Genomic DNA, 24559 nt, shown 5'->3' with positions numbered 1-24559 from the left:
ATCAAAACATCCCATTCAGTATTTTGTCCTAAAGCCGATTGATTACAGTTTAATAGTTAGGTTTTTTGACTTTAGAACCATCATAGCTCACCAGAACAGAGAAGACCAGCGATACTGATGAGCAGGTGAGCACGGCGAGGCAGAGGTAGCTCCTCTTAGGGGGAATCTCCTGAGCCTCCCAGTTTTCCAAAAAGAAATTAAAGCTTCCATCCGGTGTGGGTTTGGTATTCATAACAATCTGCTTCATCCCGCTGAGCAGCAAAAGCAGGGTGGACTCCACGGTGCCGAGACTCTGGGAGACTGGGAGGGGAGGCAGCGGAGCAGTGATGATGGAAGAGAGAAATCAGTTCACAGGAGGGACAGAGGGACAGAGGGACTGGGGCCAAAACCAGGAGATGGGCAGAATATACTTCACTGGTTCAAAACAGGTAAACCAGAAAGATGTCCTTTATTTTAATACTTTTACACAGTACTGGAGTTGGGGGGGGGGGGATGAGGGGGGATGAGGGGGGATGGCATCCCCCCCTGAAATAAAAACGGTCCAAATCATCCCCCCCTGTAAAACTGCCATCCCCTCTTTCCATCCCTTATGTCATTTCATCAATGAATGTGGTTTTACTGCTATTTCAACATTTAGAGTCATCACCAGAAAAATAACACCAGAAAAATAACTTATTTGACAATTTTCACCTGTTTCAAGTACATTTTCACTTGAAATAAGTAGAAAAATCTGCCAGTGGGACAAGATTTATCTTCTTATTGCAAGTAAAAAAAATATTTTTCCACTAGCAGATTTTTCTACTTATTTCAAGTGAAAATCTACTTGAAACAGGTGAAAATTGTTGTTTTTTCCAGTGATGAGTCTTGTTTTAAGTGTAATGAGATTTTTTTTACTAAGATTAGAAATTTTAACTAGAAATAAGACAAATATTCTTGTTAAGATTTTGAGTTTTTGCAGTGATCCATTTTACTTATCCTGTGAAGGACAGAGTCATATTGATAAGTTCAGAAAAGTGTTTTTTATTGTTGTGTTTTGATGTATTTGATGTAAGCCCAGTGGATATTTAAAGCTTACAGAAGGCTGCATTTAACTGCTGCTGCAGTATTTCTGCAGGTGTTTTGGTCAGTGCTATTATTTGTAATATATTATATTATTTGTAATTATCTGTCCCCATATGATAAAATCCACCATCCCCCCTGACTTCTTTTTACAACTCGAGTACTGCTTTGGGAAAAACTTGCCGGACAAGAAAGTGGAATGTTTTAAAATAATTTATTAGGAATTTTAAAAAGGTTTTTTTTTTTTTTTTTTCCCCCATAGGAATAACATTACAGGAAAAACAAAATCAGAAAATGTTACAGTGTTGACAAGATTGTTATTTCTCAGTGAAATCAGCATCAAAGTCTGAAATACTCACGGCAAAGACAGCGAGTCTATCAAAATGTAAAACCTTGGGTTGTGTAGATCGAGAGTGCTTTGTTCTTTTGTCTACCGTTTAATAAAAATAAAATAAAATTTACCGTGATCAGCCAGTGCAACATCCTAGTAGCTCTTGTTTTGGTCTAAAACGAGGTGTCACGTTGCTTCAGTCTGTGACCTCCAGTGAATATGCAGTGATGGATGACGGGCGTAACCCCTGCTGAAGAGCCACTTTTCTAAAAGGCTGACCCATCCACACTTTGAGATAAATGTTAGTGTAATAAAAAAGTCAGATTAATATTTCACATTTTGCAACAGAGGACCCCTCCCCCCCAACAAAAAAAAAAACAGCACATGGCACATTGGAAACCAATGTGATCAAAACCACGACATGCTCGCACAAACATCAATGCAACCTGCAGAGGAACTGGAGTCGCGAATACGCCGCCAGTCCTTCACATCCTTCACAAACAGCACATTAAGAAAAAATCAGTTAAAACAATATGATAAAGTAAGAAAACAGCATGTTTTTTTTATCCTCCTCTCCTGACAAAAGAGCGTTTTTCACACTCTCATTTCTCAAAAATGTTAGGTGGTGACTTCCTGCTGAAGTCAAAAGTGAAAGCGTCCGAGTAAGCTTTTGACCGTCATATTAGACGCACATGACACATGGTTTTTAGAAATGCCTGAAAAGAAATAGTGTATGGCTGGTCTAACGTAGACAGACGAACTGAAAAGTCTTGACCTCCAGGTGGGACTCTGATACGTAACAGACAAGCTTTCCCACATTGTAGGGATTGACAAAATATGCACTCGTACCTCTCCTTCCCAGACACGGAAAAACCAGCAGATCCCTGCCAATCAGAAACCAGTCATATTTACAATAATTTACAAAATTGTACAGCTCATGAAGGGCTAATTATGCAACTGTTGACTAACGACCTCTCTCGTTTGACCATTATTATTAGTGTAACAAGTCATTGTTAAAACCTACCAAGATATACAATTTGTGACATATTTCCAAGAAATAGAATTAATCCAAATGTTAAAATTCAGTATGAACTAGAGATAAATATACAGATTTCCAGTTATCTTACAGCTTCAAAAAACGGACCTTCAAATGGTTGACAGCTGGAAACTTAACTCATCTTATCTCAGAGAAATCAGGTTAGGGAGGTCAAAGAACCCAATAAACACAACTAAAACAATCATGAAATCATGTGGCCATCACAAAAAAACAGCAAGGTGTGACATGACAGCAAAAAAAAACAAAAAAAATACAGCATTTGAACATGTTGCTATTACAAGTAGTGATAAGCTTTTTTGCTCCTTTTCCAGTTTTCTTTTTTCTTGTTTTTTTTTAAACATTTTTTTCATTTTTATAAGGTTTTTTATTCCCGACGAGGTGGAGTTTAGTGAGGTGTCGGGAAAAGGTCGTCCGGTTGTGGCTACACAGTCGTAGGTGAAGGTTCGGCCGCCACAGCCGGAGACTCAGCGGACAGAGACAGGCCAGATCAGCTCCAACGCAGCGTCAACTCCTTCCAGCTCTCAGTCTACGGCTCTGCACTGACACACAAACCGGCCGGATTACTCACAGCTCGGCCCAAACACAACGGACTTATGTGATGCGCTTAAGAGAAGAAAAGCTGGCGTGGGGACTCACTCACACTCTCAGTGATAGCCGTTAGTGAAGGCCGTGGCAATCAAAGGGCCCTGTGGGAGCAAAGCATGCACGGTTATTGTTTACGGTAAACTCTGCAGGTAATCATCACATTAAAAGACAACTGTTGCAGTGTTCTTTGAAATTCAAACAAAAAAAGTTGATGCAAGAGACAGAAATAGGCCTGTGTTGAAAAGATCGATTCTCCGATTTTAAATCGATTCTCATATTAATTCCTAAAAATCGCTTCATATGTCTAAAGATCGATTTAAAAAAAAAAATATATATATATATATTTTTTTTTCATCATTACATTACAACTTTTGGTTATTTTTTTGTTTATCCCCAAAAAAGGAATATTTTGTTGGACACGAGAATAACTGGGGCCATGTTTTTACCTTTAAATATGTTTAAAGGTATGAAAACATTAAAGTTTTCAGTTATAATTGCATAAATTGTCTATATTTCTTTGCTTTATATACTGTCTTGGGGTTACATTTGCATAAATGTTAAAAACCAAGTTCTCATAAATGGGGAAAAAATAAAAGCGATTTCTTTCGTCCTTTGTTTGCTGCCCTGGATCTGTTTGGTAATTCTGACCCACATGATGTTTCTGAAAGCAGTTCTATCAGCATTCTGATCTCATTACAGCATCATTAGCTGCAATACTTGCTGTTGAATCTCAATATAATACTAGTATTAATATGTTGCATAACTACAGTCATATAATTCATGCAACAGCTGAAAAAACAGTTTTATTAACACTAACCCAAATCAATATCGGATCGAATCGGATCGAATCAAAGCGTAATAATCGATTCTGAATCTTAAGAATCGGAATCGAATCGATTCTTGACATTTGAATCGATCCCCAGCCCTAGTCAGAAAGTCTTTCAAAATGAGCAGGGCTGGGAGATATATCGAGATTTTAATATATATCGATATATTTTCAAACGCGATATGGTACGAGACAATATCGTTTATATCGATAAAGCTTATTTTGTGACAAATTGACTGTAGATCAACACTGACCCCTCGCGCTGGCAGAAAAGTATCTTTGTGTGCTGAAACCTGACAGTGTTGACAGGTTAGTTTTCCTGGCACAAATCTGTAAAATGTACAGTAGTTGACTTGTTGTAATTATTTGAGATTTGCTCAAAGAGATGCAATATCTGTTTACATGTTTTATTTGAGATTTGCACAAATGTTTTGTTATGTGCACAACTGTCAACCTCAGTGGAAAAGTCTGCCTGTTACTGTCTACATTGTATTAATTGCACAGTGTATTTTAATTTAATTGTTATGCAGGAAAGGGATATTTGTTTTATTTTATTCAAGAAGCATTTTTATTCTATATATGCAGGCAGTTTGTTTTTATTTCATTTGTTTTATACATTTTGATATTGTGCAAACCTCTGTTAATAAAGGAACCTGTGTGACATTTGGCACGAGGCTTTGTATTAAAACTGACTGTTTTTTTAAGGGTTTGCCTCAGAAAAAAATGAAGCTAGCAGAGATGCTAACAGAGATGCTAACAGAGATGCTATGCTATAATGCTTTGGGGGAAACCCCAATTATGTCACAGAAAAAATATCGATATATATCGAGTATCGACATTCAGCTAGAAAATATTGAGATATGACTTTTGGTCCATATCGCCCAGCCCTAGATCTTCCCATTTAATACAACATGCAGAGATGCAGCACAGACGACCTGCAACTTTAGAGCACAAATTCATCATCAACAGCAACGCCAACTCACCCCCAAACTATGGCTGAATCCGGTGCTTGGAGCGGGACTCGCAGCGCTGAGGTAACTGCTGACCGCCGACTCCTGACTGGCCGTCCCGTAAAGGTCTGCCATCGGCCCGGGGCTGCTTGTACCTAAAAATCCAGCTGAGCGAGAAGGGGTAGCGCCTAAAAGCAAAATAATGCCATTTATGTCCCCACAAGCTCCCACTGTGGAGGAATCGTCTAATAAAATCAATCCCAAAGATGTCAAATGTTGAGGAGTAAACCCTTACACTGAAATAATCTAAACCAGAACTGCTCTGTTGTTACTATTAAGAGTCTAGAAACTGACTAGACCAGGGGTCGGCAACCCAAAATGTTGAAAGAGCCATATTGGACCAAAAACACAAAAAACAAATATGTCTGGAGCAGCAAAAAATGAATAGTCTTGTATAAGCCTTAGAATGAAGGCAACACATGCTGCATGTTTCTATATTAGTTATAACTGGGGGAAGATTTTTCTTTTCATTACGCGCTTCGAGAAAAAAGTCGAAACGTCGAGAAAAAAGTTGAAATGTAGAGAAAAAAGTCGAAATGACGAAAAAAATCTAAATGTTGAGAGAAAAGTCAGAATGTCGAGATTAATGTTGAAGTACAATCTCGAGAAAAAAGTCGAAATGTTGAGAAAAAAGTTGAAATGACGAGAAAAAAGTCGAAATGTTGAGAAAAAAGTCGAAATGTAGAGAAAAAAGTCGAGATGACGAGAAAAGTCAAAATTTTGAGAAAAAAGTCAGAATGTCGAGATTAATGTTGAAGTACAATCTCGAGAAAAAAGTCGAAAGTTCGAGAAAAAATTTGAAATGTTGAGAAAAAAGTCGAAATGTCGAGATTAAAAAGGAAAGGAAAAAGGAAGAAAAAAGGAAAAAAAGAAGAAAAAAAAGAAAAAGAGAAAAAAGAAAAAAACAAGAAAAAAGGAGAAATAAATAAAAAAAGAAGAAAAAAAGAATGAAAAAAGAAAAAGAGAAAAAAAAGAAGAAAAAAAGAGAAAAAAAGAAAATAAAAAAGGAAAAAAAAAAAGGTCAAACATTTTTGAAAAAGCTCCAGGGAGCCACTACGGCGGCGCTAAAGAGCCGCATGCGGCTCTAGAGCCGCAGGTTGCCGACCCCCGGACTAGACGAATGAAAATGTAAATTAACGTTTGTATATGTAGATAACTTCTTTAGTGAGGAGTTAGGTTTAATATGTTCTTCACTGTGTTTGGTGCTGACTAAAGAACAATTGTTCTGCTCCCATACCTCTAACTACTGCTGCCGCGGCCGCCGCTGCTGCCATTGGTCCATATGCTGTGAGAGGAATGGCTAAAAAGAACAGAGAAGGAAAAAGGTCCAGGTAAAACATCTTGGAATAGAAGCATGCAAGAAGCAACTGTGATGGCAAACTTATAATCATACTGTCGGCCATTTTATCATGTATGAAATGGAGGCTTTCTGATGAGGCCAGCAGAGAAAGCCTTTAAACAGATCATTACAAGCGTCTTTGTTACTGTCAAAAAATCCTGCCTTCAGGTAGGAGGATCGACAAACACAAACATGCAAACCAGAGGGATTGGGTGATGAGACTAACGTGTCGTGTAGCAGAGCAACAACATGCTGCTTGTAAAGTCCAGAGGAGGGACTGACTGACCTGTGAGCTCAGGGGGGTGGGGTGAAGTCAGAAGGGGAGTCCTCTCTAAGTGGAACTCTAAAACAGAAACATCAGAGTGCTGTTGAGACACACACCGACCACTGCCAGCAAGGAAAACACACTCACACACACACGCACACACACACTCACACACACACACACACACACACTTTGAGGCCAGGGAAACACCTCAGAGGTGAGGGGGTAAACACACAGGGCTGCAGGAATGCAAACAGGAATTAGAGGATGGAAAGATGCTTCATAGTCCACAAAGAGGAGTCAAAATGTTCAAAGAAATCATTCTGAAATAGTATGAAATTAAGCAAATGTCATACATTTGTCAAACAAACTAAGAACTGCAAATTAAAAAAACATTAACATTTTAAAAGCAAGCGTTATTTATTTTTTTATTTAGTTTTTTCCCTTTTGGAAATCTAGCACACACACTAACACTAACACTCACACAAGCTAAGCAATGCCACTCCCTGATATTTACAAGCAGCCATTTACACTGGGTGTTGCTACGGAGACATGTTTGTATTTGTGACAGAGGGTCAACTGTCAGTCCGACATCCAGCAGCTCTCGGCTCTTCAAAGTGTTTCTCCTCTTAATGGCAGTGACGTGGGACTAATCCTCTCTGATCCTGAATAATCTACTGACACTGGCCGTGTTTCTGAATAACCATGTTATATTCTGCTGATCAGGGAAAATTCTATCCAATCGATCGATGATCAGAAAAAAGATTTGGGCCTGATTGGCCGACACTGGTAGCTCACAATACAGGACTGTCTCAGAAAATTAGAATATTGTTATTTTCTGTAATGCAATTACAAAAACAAAAATGTCATACATTCTGGATTCATTACAAATCAACTGAAATATTGCAAGCCTTTTATTATTTTAATATTGCTGATCATGGCTTACAGCTTAAGAAAACTCAAATATCCTATCTCAAAAAATTAGAATATTCTGGGAATCTCAGTCTTAAACTGTAAACCATAATCAGCAATATTAAAATAATAAAAGGCTTGCAATATTTCAGTTGATTTGTAATGAATCCAGAATGTATGACATTTTAGTTTTTTTAATTGCATTACAGAAAATAAAGAACTTCATCACAATATTCTAATTTTCTGAGACAGTCCTGTACTTCTTTGCTCAGTACCTGACTAGACCTTTTTATAATTTACTGATTTATATATTTATGTGGAGGATAATAATTTTCAGCTTTGTTGCCATTATCTTTGATTTTTTTTTCTTCCCCCAGACAGAATTTGGGAATGGTAAAATCCTGACTGTTGTTGAATGTATCATTAGTGCAGTACCAGAAGCTGTTATTACAAAAAAAAAACAAAACATGGTTCTTAACATTTAGCCTAAGAGAACAAACAAAAAGAGATACAGGGTTTATCCAGCCAAACTGTGACAGAGAAATCACAACATTGTTTTGAGTTATCTACCAACAATTCCCGGCTGTTTTTTAACTTCAGCCTTCCTTTCTGTGGTGTGATAGTTTAAAAACCAGGTTCAGTTAAGTGTATGATTGACAACACTGTACTTAAAAGGAGGATGAAGGAACAGCCGTCTGTGGCTGAACTGTTGATGAGAGAAATGCAAATATGTCAACGTTAAATTGGCATTAAAGCACATTGTTGTCAGCCTGGTCCGTGCTGGTGAGAGCTCTCACCGCTACAGGCTCCGTCTTACGGTAACAATGAGCTCAACGCTTATTTAAACTTGTTGTTAATCTTTCAACGTTCATCATCACATATCAGTTCCACCCCAAAAGTTGGGATGCTGTTAAAATCTAAATAATAACAGAATGTGCTTTCAGATCTCGTAAACCCATATTTTACCCACAACTAAACACAGAAAACATAACAGTCTGAAAGCAAGAAAATTTACCTTTTTTAAGAAAAAAATAAGGTAAAAATCTAATTTCATGGCATCAATACATCTCACAAACGGTGATGATAATGTACTCTAGATTTAAAGTCTTAACAATATTATGCAGAGGAACATTATTCTGAAATTATTTCACAATTTGCAGGTTGTTGCAGGTTGTTGTTTTTCTAAACTGCATGCTACATCGTGCACATTTAGTGTAGTATATACAGTGTGTACCGCATACTGCTTTAGCTGTTATTAGTATGTAGTATGCTACCGTAAAAAAACAACTATATAACTGGGTCAAACTAAGTTTAGTTTTTTTAGTTTTAGTTTATTGTTTTGCACAGTTTTTAAAAATATACAGGAAAATATCAAATATAAATACTATAGGTGCAGGAAGAGGCAAAAAACCCAATGGGCTTATTTGAAGCCTCCACCGAAGTTATTAAAATTGAATGTGTTATAAAGAACACAAGATTAACATACAAAAACAAAAAGTATATTACACAAAAGTGATGGCAAACTAATAATGACTAAAAAAGTCAGTCAGGGGATTCCTCTGATTGGTTTCTGCTGAAGCCGAGCAATGCATTATGCTATGCAAGGTATTCTGGAAGTACTAAATCACCCCGGTACTTTTTGCACACTGTATACTATATATTACATGCTATGTTTCAGCAAAATGAGAACTCACTCACAGTGAAATATGCAGTTCTGAAGCGTCACAGCTTTTTTATTCAGTCGTATCTGAATTCTTGCCAATCAACCGTATAAGTAGCTAAATGCGGCTCTAGTGTTCCCTCTTAGTACCACTTACTTTTTCAGGTTTTTTTGCTCATACTTAATGAGCTGCGTTGCCTCCATCAATTTTTCCCCCCCACAAAATAATAGAAATTTCTCACTTTCAGTATTTGATATGTTTCCTGTTTTCGAATGTAAATAAAGTATGGCTTTATCCGTGTAAAAGTGTAAAATTCACCCACACAGAACTGGAGCTGTTGGCTGCTGCAGATTATTTAGAATTATTTTTTTTTACTTAAGAACGAGCTTGTTGTTTCTGCTACATAATTCATGCGCCAACTACAAAAATTGCAAGGAAGATGCTGTGTCATCGTGTTACAAAACAAACTATTAAAAGAATATCCTTTAAAAAAAAAACTCCAGGCGTTTAAATGGTAAAGTAAATGCGGCTGTGTGTTGATTTCTCAGTAAGTTTAAGAGAGACAGCTGTGAAAGTCTGTGGGGATTACCAGGGAACTGGTAGGTGTATCCAGGAGTGATGCCCGCGTAGCTCCGACTGGTGTAGGTGGCAGTCTGAAATCCTGGATAACCTGTGGAGAGGAAATCAGTGTAACCATCTAGAGGGAAAAAGACACATGGATAGTATATGTTTGCAGTAAGTATAAAAAGACATAGCAATAACATAAAATCAGGTAAAATGGTGTGCATGTTGTCACAGTAACACCAGTACTGGAGTTGAGGAGGGATGAGGGGGGATGGCATCCCCCCTGAAAGAAAAACGGTCAAAATCATCCCCCCTGTAAAACTGCCATCCCTCCTTTCCATCCCTTATGTCATTTCATCAATGAATGTGGTTTTACTGCTATTTCAACATTTAGAGTCATCACCAGAAAAATAACACCAGAAAAATAACTTATTTGACAATTTTCACCTGTTTCAAGTAGATTTTCACTTGAAATAAGTAGGAAAATCTGCCAGTGGGACAAGATTTATCTTCTTATTACAAGCAAAAAAATCTTGTTCCACTGGCAGATTTTTCTACTTATTTCAAGTGAAAATCTACTTGAAACAGGTGAAAATTGTTGTTTCTTCCAGTGATGAGTCTTGTTTTAAGTGTAATGAGATTTTTTTTTTACTAAAATGAGACATTTTAACTAGAAATAAGACAAATATTCTTGTTAGGATTTTGAGTTTTTGCAGTGATCCATTTTACTTATCCTGTGAAGGACAGAGGCATATTGATAAGATTGATTGTGTTTTGATGTATTTGATGTAAGCCCAGTGGATATTTAAAGCTTAAATATTGGTCAGTGCTATTATTTGTAATATATTATATTATTTGTAATCAGCACAAATTATCTGTCCCCATATAATAAAATCCACCATCCCCCCTGATTTTTTTTTACAACTCGAGTACTGAGTAACACCAACACCTTTTATCATGGGTGTTGATAATATTCTACAATCATGACCTGGATTCATTCACACCGAGCCGTTTACTGGTGTTGTCTTCACTTTCACCCTCACCAGTCCACAATACACAAAGATTTCCCCTGAGAGCAGCCTGACACCCGGAGAACACCCACGGGGATAAGAATGATGTTATCTATTACAAGAACTATGAGTTAACACATGTATTAACTTTTTATTTCCCCTGGGGGAAGTCAATATCTCTTCATCTGTGCCGGTTTAATGAGAACTGAAATAATAAATAAGTAGTTGTTTTCAGACTGGACAGTAGGTGGTAGCATCGGTGTGGCAAGTGTGACTGTAACCGCCATCAATCTCAGGCAGAGCAGTACAGCGTATTAGTTATTGTTACGGCAATGAAAACACTATTCCATTATTTCTAAACCTGCCAACAGAGAAAACAGGTGTTTAATACCTTCTTTTGCTCTGCAGGGATCAAACCAAACTACTGGAAAACAACGTGCTATCAATGTCAAAGTTAATTCACCTTGGGCTCCAGAAAAATTAGCTCAGAAGATTAAAATATGAAAGAAGACAAACTAAAAAAAATACAATTCTGGGAGCTATAACTCTGGAGCAAGAAATGAAATCCAGCTCCACTGCAACCCCTAAACTTTAATGGAGTGAAACGATGTATGGCTTAATTTAACAAACAGTGACTACGTTTACATGCAGTCAAAATTCGGGTTATTGCTAATATTCCGGTTACTGAAACATTCGGAATATTCCGTTTCCATGGTAATTAATCATTCGGGTTATCTGGATCAAACCAGCGACGCACGGAGAACGTCATGACACAATCACAATTCCCGTCATTTCCGCTTCTCCTTCCTGTATCCAAATTCAAAACAAATTCTGCTTCGCGCAACTTTTCGCTCACCTTCTTTTAAATCTGGCTATCCCGGTACTTTCTACCGTCTACAAATGCAGAAATGTTCATATCCTTTATTACATTTATGAAGTGATTAGTCTCCTCCTCACTCCAAAAGTGTGGCGTGGTCTTGTGCTTCTCTGTGTTTATAAGAACTTCCTGGACTCAAAAGACCAGGATTCCTTGTGAACAGAGCATGAGCAGAAAACAAATTCCTGTTCCGTTTGATGGGGATATTCCGTTTGGCGTTTACATGACCCAATATTCAGGTTTTAAAAGGAGTAACCCAGCAAATTCAGGTTATTCAAAGGGGTTATTGGTGTTTACATGGCCGTGCAAAACCGTTTTATTCCTAATATTCGGGTTTTAAAAGGGTTATTGATGTATGTAAACGCAGTCTGTGATGCACAACAGGAATTCACCAGACATGTGTCGGTGGTGAGGACTGGGTTTAGTGTAAACCTTTAGTGTAAACTTGGGATTTACATAAGTAAATGTGATGGAGAAGAGCAGAAAGGCCTTTCCTAACCTGGATCAATACTAACTTACCCAGCATCCCGATGCCCAGCATGAAGGCGTCCATCCCATAGGGCATGACCCGAGAGCGCCCCCTGGCTGAGCCAGTGGGGGACATCACCTCCTTGGGCTGAGCCTTCTTACACTCCACCTGTTTCCGGGGACGAGATACCAATCAGAGCTGCTGGTTAGAGAAATAACAGGCAGAAAACAGGTGAATCGTTCAGTCGTTCAAAATTGGCACACATACTCCTTAGGGGTTGCTCTTTTGATAAAACCATTGTGCCAAAAAAAACACACACAAAACCTCTAACAATACTAAAGTATACACTGCCATCCATTTTACCAGTGTCAAACATAACAAAAACATTTTTTGCAGAATATTAGGATTCTGGGACTGATATATGTAGGGTTGCCACCTTTCAGAAATAGAAATAAGGGACGCCCTGATTTCAGCAGCGCAGGAGCCAAAAAAAAGCCCCAAAACTTCTAAACTGAATAAAAATGTGTTTATTTTATATGAAAAAACAAAATGCTTTGATTTAAAGTTTAAAGTGCTTTAATAGCATTGAACTTGCATGACTGTACAGACAGCCAACCATATAGCAGCTGAAATAGCCTCCTATGCTACGTATGTACATATCAGCCCAGATGTAATATAGCCTACAGGTGAAGAATATGGTGTCAAAGTTAATTTATTTCAATAATTCAACTAGAATAGGGTGTAAAAGTTAATTTATTTCAATAATTCAACTAGAATATGGTGTAAAAGTTAATTTATTTCAATAATTCAACTAGAATATGGTGTAAAAGTTAATTTATTTCAATAATTCAACTAGAATATGGTGTAAAAGTTAATGAAAATACGGTACAAATCGTGTCCCGTATTAGTTCAATACGGGACGCAACATTTTTTTCTCAAATAAAGGACAATTCCGTATTTTACGGGACGGGTGGCAACCCTAGATATATGGTACAAGGAAGCCAAAGTGTAAGTCCATGGGTCCAAATTTAGATTCTACATAGTGAAAAGGTTATGATTTGACACCAAGATCATTCCAATAGGACAACTCTATTTGATTTTATTGCAAAATACAATATTACTGTATATTCGATGGCGGCCATCTTGAAAAAAGGCCGCCATCTTTTTTTTTTTTTCTGGCACAATGGTTTCATCAAAAGAGCAACTCCTAAGGAGTATGTGTGCCAATTTTGGTGCTCGTTAGGGGTGGGCAAAAATATCGATATGGCAATATATCGCGATACTTTTCCAGCCGATTCAATATCGATATTCAAAATTTGAATATCAATTTTTTTTTTTTTTTTTTTTTTTATCCCCGATCTTTTTCCCATTATATCACCTAGTGCTCCTACCTAAGTGACAGTCCTGGGCATTGCCACTCTCTACCAACCCTGGGAGGGCCCTGCACTGAGCTCAGGTTTTATTTCACGTTTTATTTCATTTTATAATTTATTTTTTTATATAACACAATTGCCTGTCCTTAAAAAATGAAAAATAATGGACAGAGGTTTATTTATTTATGGATTTATATCTATACTGACTGATCACTGTGCCTGTCCTTGGTTTTAGTACCCATCTTTCTTGTGTTTATTATCATTTGCCACATAATTAAAGCAACCTCATACTAAATTTAATGTTAATTTCATATGATGTAAATAATATGAAAAACATATACAAATATGTTGTAACTTTAGCTTGTATAGTTATAATAAAACATTGTTTTGACTCAGTTTGTCCGATGAATTGTCACTATAATCTGATGAACGTGCAACTCGGATTTTAAGATCCATCACTATCATCTGATGTACATATATACAACTTGGATTTTAAGATGTGTAATGCATTTTTAAATTTTTCGGTGAACTATGTAGAATATAATAATCGGGATATCGCATAATCGGGATATCGCAATGTGTATCGTATCGTGGCTCAAGTATCGTGATGCGTATCGTATCGTGAGGTCCTTCCCAATACCCACCCCTAGTGCTCGTAGCCACAACTGAACGATTATTCCTGTTATTTCTCTAACTATGCTAGTTTCTACACAACACGGCGAATCAAGCCGCGGCTTACCATTTTGTTGTTGATCTCATGGAAGTGAATCTCGCAGACTTTCTCCACCACGTCCTCGTTCTCAAATGTCACAAATCCAAAACCTACAAGGTCAGTTCATGTTAAAGTTTGATGGAATTAGACAGGACGTACCTTTCTGTACAGTAATAGACCTAAAGAGGCTGCAGTGATTAGAGCTAAAATAGCCGCTTAACACATTTGCCCCCCCCCCCAACCCCTCTATTCTGCACTTATCCTCTCTTCCAATCCACCCCCCTCCAACCTTTCCCGGCCAGAAGGGCCAGGCAAAGCTGGTAGGCTGTCATAATCGATCAAACTCTGGGTGGGGAGGAGGTGCTTAAGGAGGCTTTATCCTGATCCCGATTAACAGACTGGCTAATTAGACTAGCCCCATTCGCCTCCTCCTGCTCAGCCCACAGGAAGAAGGCTCCTGTGGGGGGTGGTGAGGGGATCAATTGACATCCAGGGAGGACAGGAAGAAGAGTGGTAAATCAAAACAAAAAGAAGGACGCGGGGGGAATGATTGGTACGGGGAGAGCGGGGTCCGCCGGCCTCACCTCTGTGTCTGTTCGTGGTCTTGTCAAACATGAGCATGGCATCATCGACCTGGAGGGGAGACAAACAACACGGTTTTTTTACCCGGAGGTCCCGCCTTGCCACACGGCATATTGCCTGACCTCAGCCCTTCTCAAGTTCTGCAGGGAGGCTCAGCAACAGATGGACGGAGTGGAGGAAGGAGGGGGGGAGCGAGGGGGACTGGAGACGAGCGACAGGTTACAAAGAGGAGGCCAAGCCGGGGGGCAAAGACGGGAGAATATGCTGAAAACTGTACGACGTGCCCCTCTAATGCATGTTGCAAACAAACATACAGAAACGAGAAAAGCTTTGAGCTCTATTTGATGATATTCTTTCAAAGTCCTCACTAAGAGTCAGAGGTGTCTTCAGTATTCACATTCATTACTCAGGTAGAAGTATAGATACTAGAGTTGAAAAATACTCCTGTAGAAGTTGAAGTATCAACTCAAGTGATTTACTCAAGTAAAAGTATAAAAGTACTGGTTTCAAAACTACTTAAAGTATAAAAGTAAAAGTAATGTAAGGGGGAAAAAAGCCATTGAAAATGAATGTATCTTAGTATAATGCTAATATATTAAAGAACCATATATGTGTACTATTGAGCATTAACATGTGTTTCAGAGAGCAGGAGATATGATGACTAGTTCCCTATAAGTATTGTAATGGTGCAAAAAGTCAAACTTCAGAGGCATGTTATCATTTATCCTAACCTTTATTGGAATGTACATCCAAGTTTAGTTGCAGGAATCTGAGGGAACGGATGTAAGAACAAAACTGGACAAGAACATCTGAAACAACCACAACCAAATTCACTCTATCCGGATGGAGCAATTTAACTGGATAGTTTTTTTTCTACTTATTTCAAGTGAAAATCTACTTGAAACAGGTGAACATTGTCAAATAACAAGTTATTTGTCTGGTAATGAGTCTTGTTTTAAGATCCAGCCTGTTGCTCTTTTGCTAAATCAAAAATCATCCTTTTTTTTAAAACCTTAAAAAAAAAGAAAAAGCTTTTACACTGCAAAAACTCAAAATCTTAACAAGAATATTTGTCTTATTTCTAGTTAAAATGTCTCATTTTTAGTCAAAAACTATCATAACACTTAAAACAGGGGTCATTACCAGAAAAATAACTTGTTATTTGACAATTTTCACCTGTTTCAAGTAGATTTTCACTTGAAATAAGTAGAAAAAAATCTGCCAATGGAACAAGATTTATCTTCTCATTACAAGCAAAAAAAATCTTGTTCCATTGGCAGATTTTTCTACTTATTTCAAGTGAAAATCTACTTGAAACAGGTGAAAATTGTCAAATAACAAGTTATTTGTCTGGTAATGAGTCTTGTTTTAAGCGTAATGAGATTTTTTGACTAAAAATGAGACATTTTAACTAGAAATAAGACAAATATTCTTGTTAAGATTTTGAGTTTTTGCAGTGTAAAAGCTTTTTCTTTAGTAAAAAGTACAGATAATTGCGTGAAAATGTAAGGAGTAAAAGTAAAAAGTTGTCCAGTGAAGTATAGATAACCAAACTTTCTACTTAAGTAAGGTAACGAAGTATTTGTACTTCGTTACTTGACACCTCTGCTAAGAGTTCATAACCCCCCCTGGAGTCCGGCATTCCCATGACCACTGTAGAAGAGAAAATAAAACTCCGGTGGACATCAAATATGCCCCGTATGAATGGTGGGAGAGTGCCAGGGGAGGCGGACGCAAAAACAGGCCGCCATTCACGGGCGGAGAGGGGAATCCTGCGGGCAGGTGGACACCCGATGAGAGGGCCGGGCTGATAGTGAGAGGAATAGCGACAGGTGGAGAGATACGCTGAAAGAGAGTACAGAGTTCTGTAAGTGAGGGAAAGATTGGGTCAAAGTGGAGAGGGAAGAAAAAAAGAGGAAAACAAAGGCAGAGGGAGAACAAAGAGGCCCGGAGGCTTTGTTTGTTGGCACAGTCGGCCATAATTCCTCCTCCTCTTCTCCCTTTGACCTCTCCCTCTGGCCCAGCCTCCCTTTATGGAGCAAAGACACAGGTGTCTGCTCAGAGTTGACCCATGCTTTCTCTCCGACTTTGCTTTGCTTTTCTTCCCCTCCTACTTCCTCTTGTCACAAGGTGACATGTTTTTATGCTCCGGTCGGAACACGGAGGTCCACATGAACATATTGCTCCCGGTCTATAATAAGTTTACTGGACACAGGAGTGGCCGTGTGTGTGTGTGTGTGTGTGTGTGTGTGTGTGTGTGTGTGTGTGTGTGTGTGTGTGTGTGTGTGTAAACCCCCAAGGGCGTTTTGCCCACTGAAAGGTCAAAGGTGAGAGCAGAGTGTCAGAGTGTAAGGGGACCTTTCAGTCGCCTCTCAAGTCACTCTTTGCTCCAGCCCGTCGTACGGTCCATGCACACTAGGGATGTAAAAATGTATCACCATAATTTATCCTTTCTTTCTTTCTTTCTTTCTTTCTTTCTTTCTTTCTTTCTGGCTCATTTATTTATTTATTTATTTATTTATTTCTTGCTCATTTCTTTCTTTCTTTCTTTCTTTCTGGGTCATTTCTTTCTTTCTTTCTTTCTGGGTCATTTCTTTCTTTCTTTCTTTCTTTCTTTCTTTCTTTCTGGGTCATTTCTTTCTTTCTTTCTTTCTTTCTTTCTTTCTTTCTTTCTTTCTTTCTTTCTTTCTTTCTTTCTGGCTCATTTATTTATTTATTTATTTATTGCTCATTTCTTTCTTTCTTTCTTTCTTTCTTTCTGGCTCATTTCTTTCTTTCTTTCTTTCTTTCTTTCTTTCTTTCTTTCTTTCTTTCTTTCTTTCTTTCTTTCTTTCTTTCTGGCTCATTTCTTTCTTTCTTTCTTTCATGCTCATTTCTTTCTTTCTTTCTTTCTTTCTTTCTTTCTTTCTTTCTTTCTTTCTTTCTTTCTTTCTTTCTTTCTTTCTTTCTTTCTTTCTTTCTTTCTTTTTCTTTCTTTCTTTCAGGCTCATTTCTTTCTTTCTTTCTTTCTTTCTTTCTTTCTTTCTTTCTTTCTTTCTTTCTTTCTTTCAGGCTCATTTCTTTCTTTCTTTCTTTCTTTCTTTCTTTCTTTCTTTCTTTCTTTCTCTTTCTTTCTTTCTTTCTTTCTTTCTGGCTCATTTCTTTCTTTCTTTCTTTCTTTCTTTCTTTCTTTCTTTCTCTTTCTTTCTTTCTTTCTTTCTTTCTTTCTTTCTGGCTCATTTCTTTCTTTCTTTCTTTCTTTCTTTCTTTCTTTCTTTCTTTCTTTCTTTCTTTCTCTTTCTTTCTTTCGTTCTTTCTTTCTTTCTTTCTTTCTTTCTTTCTTTCTTTCGTTCTTTCTTTCTTTCTTTCTTTCTGGCTCATTTCTTTCGTTCTTTCTTTCTTTCTTTCTTTCTGGCTCATTTCTTTCTTTCTTTCTTTCTTTCTTTCTTTCTTTCTTTCTTTCTTTCTGGCTCATTTCTTTCTTTCTTTCTTTCTTTCTTTCTGGCTCATTTCTTTCGTTCTTTCTTTCTTTCTTTCTTTCTTTCTGGCTCATTTCTTTCTTTCTTTCTTTCTTTCTTTCTTTCTTTCTTTCTTTCTTTCTTTCTTTCTTTCTTTCTTTCTTTCTTTCTTTCAGGCTCATTTCTTTCTTTCTTTCTTTCTTTCTTTCTTTCTTTCTTTCTTTCTGGCTCATTTCTTTCTTTCTTTCTTTCTTTCTGACTCATTTCTTTCTTTCTTTCTTTCTTTCTTTCTTTCTTTCTGGCTCATTTCTCTCTTTCTTTCTTTCTTTCTTTCTTTCTTTCTTTCTTTCTTTCTTTCTTTCTTTCTTTCTTTCTTTCTTTCTTTCTTTCTTTCTTTCATTTTTGCCTCATTTCTTTCTTTCTTTCTTTCTTTCTTTCTTTCTGGCTCATTTCTTTCTTTCTTTCTTTCTCTTTCTTTCTTTCTTTCTTTCTTTCTTTTTGGCTCATATCCTTCCTTCCTTCCTTCCTTCCTTCCTTCCTTCCTTCCTTCCTTCCTTCCTTCCTTCCTTCCTTCCTTCCTTCCTTCCTTCCTTCCTTCCTTCCTTCCTTCCTTCCTTCCTTCACGTACGTTGTGCGTGGATTTAACACAGAACCATAAATCTGACTTTACACAAAAACATCATCAACAGGAATTTATCGTTTTTACCGTGAGATGACAAATTCTTACCGTGGGGAATTTTTTTGACGGTTTATCGTGAACGGTAAAATATCGCCCATTCCTACTGAGCACAACTTTAAATATCTTCAAATGACCATAGAAATACTAATATTCCTGACATATATCAGGGGAAGGTTCAGCAGTCTAAAACACCCCAGAATCAATCTGACCAGGCTCCAACAAAGAACCCAATATACTCCTGACATGAGTTAAAGCCTCACACTCGTCCTCCTGGAGGACGTAAACAAAACGCCCTAACTTCAGTCCAGAGATGTTTTTACATCACTGGTAAATATTTGAGACACCGGGCATTTTTTTGTGGCGTACCGCCAAACGATATCCCATCTCGTCCTTTTTTTTTCTTTTTCCCCCTCTCTAACTCTCATCTTCCCCGTTATTCGCCGCCCATCCCTCTCCACACTCCTTTGTCCTCACCAGGACGGGACACAAAAGGTCCAGTGAGGCAGTCTAATCAGGAACTTCCATGGATGGCTGCAGCCTACATTTCATCGTCCATCCCTCGATATCTCTCTCGGCAAAAAATTCATCTAGACATTATGATTGAAGAGGGAGCACAGAGGAAACTCGAGGCCAAAGCTTTTGGCGCTGAAAATAAAGTGCCCCGCAAGTCAGAATGCGTGGCGGCTAAAAGCAGGTCTTTGACTTTAAAAAGTTTCAAGGGCTTAAGGTGCAGACTGGTCCGTCTAAAAAACGGCCGACAACTTCTGATTGATTTTCTATTTCCTTTTATTTTCCCCGATTCATTTTGGCATGATGCAACATAAAAATGCATCCACCACAATGTCACATAAATATTAATGGGGGCATTTTAGTGGGAACAGAAACCAGAAATGTTCAGTATGCAGATAACTTCTGAACAAACTAACAAAATATTTGCCCAGCTTTGTATGGAGGAATAATGGCCCTTGTTTCCACCCCCCGACCCCCCCGATAAACACCATCTTTGCCCCAGTTCCCTCTCTTACGCCTCCACGAACCCCCCCCTCGTCAGGGCCTTTGTCAGCCCATCATCTATTCTCCACCCGGAGCCGTTCACAGGTTTATAAATTAAATATGAGAAACTTGTAAAAAAAAGTTTAGAAGGAGAATTTAAAAAAGGAAAGGAAAAACATTTACAAAGAAGTGTTGGAAAGAGTTTGTCGGGGTTTGAAAATGATTCCACTTGTATTTACTGTTACTAAACTCCTGATTTGACCCCCACCCCGATACACCCATGCTAACACCCCCGAACAACCACCTCATCCCTCCTCCTTCAGAACAAAAACCCCCTTACCCACAGAATTACTTGAGGACAATGGGCCAGCCAGGTCACCACGGTAACGGCCAGGAGGGGGTTGTGGGTAGTAGCAGCTGTTACATCAGATTAATTCAGATTCTGATAATCCCTCCTCCTTCTTCACCATCACCACACAGTCAGTACAAAACTTTTCCTCTACCCCCCTCGCCTCCCCCCGTCCCCTCTCCCTCTGCGCCCTCTTCCAGTCCCCCTAAGTTCGCCCGTCGCCTCACAGGCTCGTTATTTTTCCTCTTCCTGCTCTCCACCGGCCCTTTTCTCTCCCTCCTCCTCCTGCACGCAGTAACTCCTTCATCTCCAAGCAGTCGCTTGACTCAAAGTGAAGTTTTTCTCTGAGATTTTGGAGTGAAACGGACTCGGTGTGAGTACCGAGTTTCTGCGCCGACATTACCGAGAAAAAAACTGACAAAAATCACCCTAACTTCAGTAAGGACTAGGGCTGGGCGATTTTGGACAAAAATAAAATCCAGATTTTTTTCTCTGAAAACTCGATTTCGATTTCGATTTTTTTGGTAAAACTACAAAAGACAATGGAATAAATTGTTTCAAATATTTTATCTTTATTTTTAAAGAAAAATAGCAAACAAATGTCCTTATTGGGAATGAAGTGCAATTGAAAGATACTGTAAATCCTCCTTGAGTTTAGTAAAGTGACAACATTTACAATTTTCTTGACCAAACAAAGATGACTAGACGAGCTCTGTCTGTAATGCAGCCAGCTGCAAAAAAGGAAAATCCATTTTACGATTTTCCTTTTTTTCGATTGTGATTAATAAATCTGATTTAGATTTAAAATCGATTAATCGCACAGCCCTAGTAAGGACACTCCTTGTTTTTGCTTTTCTTTTTTTTTTCTTCTTCTTTTTGATTATTTGGGATATTTTTATTACAATGTGACGCCAACTCTTGTAAACATCACTCACCTTTCCGAACTGGTCAAAGTATTGCTTGACGTCCTCGATAGTTGTGTTTACTGACAGGCCACCCACAAAGATCTTCTTGGTTCGAGTCACCAGCTGGAAGACACAGAGAAGCACTCAGCAACTAAATCAATTACAAATACCAGCCTTTACTACTTTTAAGTACACTCAGGACTGGGCCCAGCTGTCTGTATCTCTGCTGACGCCTCATTCTGAACGAGAATGAACCTTTTGATTGGCCTATTGGATGATACACAGTTCATGGAAACTGATCAAACCACTAAGTCCTGGTGATATCAGATCTTCCAGAAAGTATATAATTAACAAAGCATTATTCATTAGAAATGAAAATAAAAATAACTAATTTGCTGTCAGAAATAGCTGACAAATGTCCCACAATTCAACTACGGTAATTAATCAACTGGTCAGTCCAACACGACTACAAAGTGTGTAACCTTAAGGTGTAAACTGCAAGATTTCAAGTGAAAATCTGCTTGAAAAAGGTGAAAATTGTCAAATAACAAGTTATTTTTCCGGTAATGACTCTTGTTTTTGCACACTGTTACCAACGTGACAATTTCCTATGTGTTTTACACAAATGGCAAATAAAAGCAATCAAATCAAAGACTATCATCAACTTATTCAGATCTAGTTACAGTTACTGGTTGCTTGTTCAATCTCATAAGGGTATAGTTTTTCTTCATAAAGGCTTTCCTTCAAAGCTAAAAAGACAAAACAGACATTTTGGGCGGCATGCAAGCTGAAGTTGTAAAAGTTTTGGTCATTGCATGCACATGTGGCCGGTGCTCGTCTTCATGGCGGTATGCAGCATTGACTGAAACAGTCATTACGCAGAAAACCTGCTGCAGACGCAGCACCAACCACCCCGACACAAAACCTGACCCACCTTGGGCTGAGCTCTCCGGGGGAAGGCGACCTTTGGATCGATCTGCGAGAGAGGACACAGACACAGGCAGGACGGGTTAGTGAAGAGCTCCGGGACAGACGGGCCAGCAAACCTCTCGCCTTCCTTTAGTCCGGTCTCATATCAGTCTATTAGTGAAAAAAGGTCTGAAAAGACTCTGAAATAAAGAAGAACTCCTGGATACAGCCTGTTGCTCTTTTGCTAAATCAAAAACCATCCTTTCACATTTTTTTTAAACCTTAAAAAGAAAGAAAAAAGCTTTTACACTGCAAAAACTCAAAATCTTAACAAGAATATTTGTCTAATTTTTAGTCAAAAACTCTCATTACACTTAAAACAAGACTCATTACCAGAAAAATAACTTGTTATTTGACAATTTTCACCTGTTTCAAGTAGATTTTCACTTGAAATAAGTAGAAAAAATCTGCCAGTGGGACAAGATTTATCTTCTCATTACAAGCAAAAAAATCTTGTTCCACTGGCAGATTTTTTCTACTTATTTCAAGTGAAAATTTACTTGAAACAAGTGGAAATTGTCAAATAACAAGTTATTTTTCTGGCAATGAGTCTTGTTTTAAGTGTGATGAGATTTTTTTACTAAAAATGAGACATTTTAACTAGAAATACAAATATTCTTGTTAAGATTTTGAGTTTTTGCAGTGTACAACCACAGAAAACATCACATGTAAAGTATGAGCTAAGATCAGCACACGCAGAGGCACAACACGACATTAAACTCTCACTATTAGACTTCCTCAGACTAATCCTGTTGTTTTATGACATTTCAGATGTTAACATGATAAACAATAAACAATGTTTATCTTATTTTGCGGATGTATTGCAGTCAAAGGAATTTTACAGCAACATTTGGTGGGGAATAAAAAAAAAAATAGAAAAAAAGTTTGTGAGAAGTTCTTCTGAAGTGGAGAAAACTCATTTTGAGAAAGTGGCCTTAAAAGATGTGGACGGTAAAAGTCCACCCTTTCAAAATAAAAAAAAAAGAAACCACAGTTGATCTGAGATTTTAAATCATAAAATGATACACTATTTAATTTCCAGTACATTCAGTCATTTGAATCGCACGAATGACCAGTTGAGAAAGTAGCAAAATAAAAACTTACTGTATTTTTGCACAAAAGCAAACCAGCCCCCTAAATGTCACAACTAAGCAGAGCTTAGTTTCCCACCTATTAGTGTCTTGTTTGAGTAGAAAAGATGGTTGTATACTGTTACCGTGCAGGATCTGACTACCAACCCCAACCAGCAGCTCATAGCCACAGTGCTTGTTTCCACTGCACCTTTTTTTTACTTTCTCTTGAAACCATTCTCAACCATCTTTCAAAGTAACTCAAAAGGACTTGATCTTAGTACCAAAAGAGGGACTCTATTTAAAACAGTCTCATTTCAGACGTTGCACCATTGTGATCATTATTTCTTTTCTTTTCTTTTCTTTGTGCACAAAGGCACAGAATTGACAGCTTTTACTTAAGAGTTTGTTGATTTTAATCAAATTTTCAGTCTCTTTTAAAACAACCCCTGTTTGAGTTTCTACGCTCGAAAGGAAAGTTTAACTTTAAGAAATTAAAAGCTGTTTATTATGAACATTTTTGTTTTGTAAATAACTCAAACATTCTCTGTGAGACTAGAGATGGACAGATTTAAAAGAATTTGGGAAAGCTGGTTAGAGTACATACAGTAAAACCAATTAGGTCAGACTTTATCTGAGATGTACATCTTGGGAACAAAGACCCCTATAGTTCATAGCTACAGATGTTGAAATGTTCTATTTCTTTTTATTTTATTTCATCATATTTGCAACATTGATGACATGGTAAAACCCTGTTAAGTCAACTGGCCATAAGGTTATAAACAGGCATAGTAATACTTAATCTTGATCCAAAGTAAAAGACAGAGGAATATTGTCATGTTTAATTATATGTTACTGTACTACTGGGAAAAAGGGGAAAAAAATGAATCATTGTGTACCAGTTATATGCAGAATATATGTGAAAATGTTCAATAAAAAGAAGAAAAAAAAGTAAATAACTCAAACAATAAATAAAGAAAAAAAACTAAAGAAATTATGCAGTAATTTCCGTGGAATTTCAGCAGCAATAATGTTTTTTATAAACGTGTGAAAATCTGTCTGAGGTTAAGGACATGCCTCATCTTCATTCTTGACTCGCACACGTTCACACATGTCACTGTGGCTCAACTGTATTTTTACTCCGCGGGTTATTTTTGTTTCTTTTGTTTTTATTTCGCTCCGTTTTAACTTCCTAAGAGCTGGTGCAATCTTTTTTTCTTGTTGCTATATTAGGATATAGAGAAAAAAAAACAAAAACATGTGACGTCCACAGTTGTGTGCACCGGGCCTTAGGAGGCTGAACACGTTCATCGTCGTAGACGGGAATGTGAGCGTGGGCTCAGGTGGAATGCCTGGGAATGTCCAGTTTCCAGCCTCCATCGTCACCAGCGTGTGACATGTGATCTCCTGGAATCTCACACGGCCACCACAATCACAAACACACTTCACCTCCTCGGCGAGGAGGGTCGAGAGCGTGTCGCAGGGACGGTGAAGGAGGATGAAGAAGATGAGCGCTGTCAATCAT

The 24559-nt window shown here is 37.9% G+C and overlaps 1 protein-coding gene across 1 annotated transcript; it reads right to left on the bottom strand.

The window, feature by feature from the left end:
* Nucleotides 1-1256: 1256 nt before the first annotated feature.
* Nucleotides 1257-24559, bottom strand: LOC133450856 (RNA-binding protein Musashi homolog 1-like). The gene is made up of 12 exons (XM_061729759.1): nt 24479-24559; nt 21930-21971; nt 21026-21118; nt 14635-14683; nt 14078-14160; nt 12016-12133; nt 9635-9742; nt 6494-6550; nt 6106-6168; nt 4842-4996; nt 3088-3133; nt 1257-2986 (listed from the first exon to the last, which is right to left on the bottom strand). Exons 1-11 carry the CDS (start codon nt 24557-24559, stop codon nt 3092-3094), a joined length of 891 nt encoding a protein of 296 aa, XP_061585743.1. The 3' UTR covers nt 1257-2986; nt 3088-3091.

The sequence above is a fragment of the Cololabis saira genome, chromosome 9 (assembly GCF_033807715.1).
Source record: "Cololabis saira isolate AMF1-May2022 chromosome 9, fColSai1.1, whole genome shotgun sequence".
Lineage (NCBI taxonomy): Eukaryota > Metazoa > Chordata > Actinopteri > Beloniformes > Belonidae > Cololabis > Cololabis saira.
Note: the sequence above shows the minus strand (reverse complement) of the source record. Positions and strands in the feature narration are given on the sequence as shown.